The sequence below is a fragment of the Sander lucioperca genome, chromosome 6 (assembly GCF_008315115.2).
Source record: "Sander lucioperca isolate FBNREF2018 chromosome 6, SLUC_FBN_1.2, whole genome shotgun sequence".
Taxonomy (NCBI): domain Eukaryota; kingdom Metazoa; phylum Chordata; class Actinopteri; order Perciformes; family Percidae; genus Sander; species Sander lucioperca.
This window is the reverse complement of record NC_050178.1, coordinates 36,876,970-36,877,921: the sequence shown is the minus strand read 5'-3', so window position 1 is coordinate 36,877,921 and position 952 is coordinate 36,876,970. Positions and strand designations below refer to the sequence as shown.

Genomic DNA, 952 nt, shown 5'->3' with positions numbered 1-952 from the left:
AGCCCATATAATAATCTTTGAAAATACAATTGTGATTTTAGGCCGTACTCTGGCTCCGCCCTCTCCTGGTCCTACATCAGCTACTCCCCCAGAGGAAACGTACTGTTGGAAGACGTCTATGAACCGCAGTGGCAGGACCGACAGCCAATCAACCGCAGCAAGGAGAGGAAAGGCCGTTGGCCAAAGGGAGAGAAGAAGACCAGGGAGTTTTTCAATTTGAGTGAGGAGAAGAGAGAACAGTTTTAATGAAACGCACAACGCCAGGCGACAAAAGCTGTAGCCTCCGTTTTTCACTTAATAATAATAACTATAAAGAATTGATCAATCAACAATTAATGATAAATGACATTTAAAGGACAATTCCGGCGCAAAATGACCCTAGGGGTTAATAACATATGTGTACCGAGTCGGCCGTTCTCTGGGACATGTTTTCATGCTAATCTAATGTGTCTCTAGCTTTAAACAAGCTACTGCTAACCGGTGGTTAGCTGCTAACGCTAGCTTTCAGGGCAGAGGGTAAATAACTATTTCTACACCACTAACAAGACTCAGAATATCTCCACACTTCCACGGTAGCATAATTAGGTCCCTACATGTAAACAGAAGCATTGAGAACTTTGTAAGTATACAGACAGTTTATTAAAAAGATAGATTATAAAGACAGTAGCGTTCATGTTTACAGTAACACAGATCAAGCTCGGCGTTCGTGATTCGACTGGTCATGACTGTTTTCCAAGAGGGCGCCCGCATGTAAACATGAACGCTACTGTCTATATCTTTTTAATAAACTGTCTGTACACTTACAAAGTTCTCAATGCTTCTGTTAACATGTAGGGTCCTCATGATGCTACCGTGGAAGTGTGGTGATATTTAGAGTCTTGTTAGTGGTGTAGAAATAGAGATTTACCCTCTGCCCTGAAAGCTAGCGTTAGCAGCTAACCACTGGTGGGAC

At 42.5% G+C, this 952-nt stretch overlaps 1 protein-coding gene across 1 annotated transcript in view; it reads left to right on the top strand.

The window, feature by feature from the left end:
* LOC116037525 (A-agglutinin anchorage subunit-like) overlaps positions 1-354 on the top strand; it is a 14,227-nt gene extending 13,873 nt beyond the window's left edge. The window contains exon 7 of the mRNA XM_036001913.1: positions 42-354. Within this exon, the coding sequence (XP_035857806.1) occupies positions 42-246 (205 nt within the window). The 3' untranslated portion in view covers positions 247-354. The remainder of the gene's footprint in view (positions 1-41) is intronic.
* Positions 355-952: the final 598 nt, after the last annotated feature.